The following is a 2,360-nucleotide window of genomic DNA, read 5'->3' on the forward strand; positions in this document are numbered from 1 at the left end:
GAAGGCCCTCTATGAGGTGGATTGATCTGGTGACTGGGGCAATCGGGTTGAGTGTGTTAGAGGCAATGAGATTGGCACAGGACAGAGCAGAGTTTAGAGCTGTTGTACATAGGGTTGCTATGAGTCGTAAGCTACTCGACGGCACATAACAACAACAACAACAATGGTCAGAATTAAAAAATCATAAAAAAGTTTATAAAAAATATCATGTGAAAATGTCTAATAACATTTAAATTACCATTTGAAATTCTTTAACAATTCTCACTTCATTTGAGTAAAACCACCAAGAAATATGTAAATGTTCTAAGGCCTCTTTCAACATTTTTCTAGAGCAGACTGATAGAATGATACCATGCACAGACTTTTAAAAAAACCCTTCAGCTCTGGAATTGTATGTTCTCCATATAGTGAACAACTCCTGCAGAAAAAATGACCAATATTTTCCCTCATACTTTATTCCATCTTTGATACTTACTAATGCCTTTCTCTTTAGGAGCAATCTTCTCCATATCCTTTAGTTGAAATACATCTTTCTGTTTTAAAAGAAATTACAAAAATATCATGAATTTATTTTCTACTACATGTATTTGCCATAACAATTTATAAGATAAAACTAAGCCTAGATTTGAATAATGCCACAGCATGTAAGCATTTTGGAACCTGAAGAAACGTCATGATTACTAGAATTTAAAATGAACACTTCTACATGAAAACATAATTCCAGAAGTACTGGAAGATCAGAACACAAAGAACATCTTCCCACTGATATATAAAAACTAGTTGTGATGGATTATTGTTAACATGAAGTAATGAGATTTTCTGATAGTTTGAATTTACAAAAACAAATACTGTTTAGCTTAGCATAAATCATACTCCACAGATTTGATATTTTTAACTAAAAGCAAAACAAATGAATGCTAAGAACTGTTTATATTTAACATTTCATGAACAAGCCGTATCTAAACAGGAAAATTACACAATTCTTGGCTGCCAATCAGTCATTCATCTATACATGTTGTAAGTACCCTCAAAGAAAGCAAAACATCAGGAAAAATAATATGTAAAATATTTAAATATTTAGTCTTATGGTTATAAAAAAAATCTTATTTAAAGCATATCTTTCTTAAAAGTCTTAGCTCAAATGGTAAAAAGAACCTTAGATCGCAAAAATGAAATATTATAAAAGGCTAAAATATTTTGTAATTAGAACAGAATTATTATTATTATGGAAATCAGGTTCTATTTCTCTCAAAATAAATCTGAGAAAGCAACTTCAATAGGACAGAAATTACCTTAACAAAAATGAAAAGCTTCTGCTTATCTAAAGACACACTTAAGAAAATGGAAAGGCAAATTTTCACCAGAAGGAACTATGCATGACAAAGGTCCTAGGATAATAACTCTTGTAATATATGCAAAAAATACTGATAGATAGATAATGAAGTTGGAGAATTTACATATATACATGAACAACACATCAAACGAGAACTGCCAGAAGTACAGGCTGGGTATAGAAGGGCTATGGTACATGGAGTTGCTATTAGTCGCAGGCCACATAAGACAACCACCACCACACACATAAATAGATAGATAGGCAGACAGACAGATAATCTCATATATATGATAAAGCAAATAGAGTAAAATCTTGGCCATGTGTGTATATATGAGTTTTACTCTAAAATTCTCTTTACTGTTTATTTCTTTTAAATACTATTTTGTTGTTTTTACATTTAAGTTAGGTTTCATTTGACAATTATATACAAACTAATATGACAACAGTTACATTTTGCATAATGTGTCATTCTCTTTATTTTGTTCTTATTCTCTTTCTTTTATCTATTTTAAGATTTCTTTTTTGTTTTAAAAAATTTTAAATTATGTTTTCATTACACTTTATAGAGGACTTGGATTTACATTCATTTCTTGTTGTACATTTTCCTCTCTAACCACACCCACTCCAGACTGCTTTTCTCTTTCAAACAAAATTCCTTCACTGTTAAATAATTACCAATCCCCCCACCCCCATCCCCATCCACTTTACTATACAGCTCTTATTCTGGACTGTTGTCTCGCAAATAATACCCTACCATACATTCCTTTTAAACACTTCTTTCCCTCATCACATTGTAGTTTCAATGCAGTATACATTATTTAGTCTCTCTTTTCTTAATTTCCCCCTTACCCCCATGTCAATCCTGTTTTATAACAGTGGCATTATGCCACTTTTATGACTGAAATATTTCACTCAGCATTACATCCTCAAGGGTCACCATTTTGTATATTTCATAAGTGCCTTGTTTTTCAGTGCTGCATAGTATCCCATTGTGTGACTATACCACAGCTTCTCTATTCATTTGTTT

General features: G+C 31.5%; 1 protein-coding gene across 1 annotated transcript in view; it reads right to left on the reverse strand.

The window, feature by feature from the left end:
• The window catches only part of MND1 (meiotic nuclear divisions 1 homolog (S. cerevisiae)), a 107,381-nt gene that overhangs the window by 74,689 nt on the left and 30,332 nt on the right, over positions 1-2,360 (reverse strand). The window contains exon 3 of the mRNA XM_006884498.1: positions 476-533. Within this exon, the coding sequence (XP_006884560.1) occupies positions 476-533 (58 nt within the window). The remainder of the gene's footprint in view (positions 1-475; positions 534-2,360) is intronic.

Source organism: Elephantulus edwardii, unplaced genomic scaffold (assembly GCF_000299155.1).
Source record: "Elephantulus edwardii isolate Elephantulus edwardi_28Jun2011 unplaced genomic scaffold, EleEdw1.0 scaffold00034, whole genome shotgun sequence".
Lineage (NCBI taxonomy): Eukaryota > Metazoa > Chordata > Mammalia > Macroscelidea > Macroscelididae > Elephantulus > Elephantulus edwardii.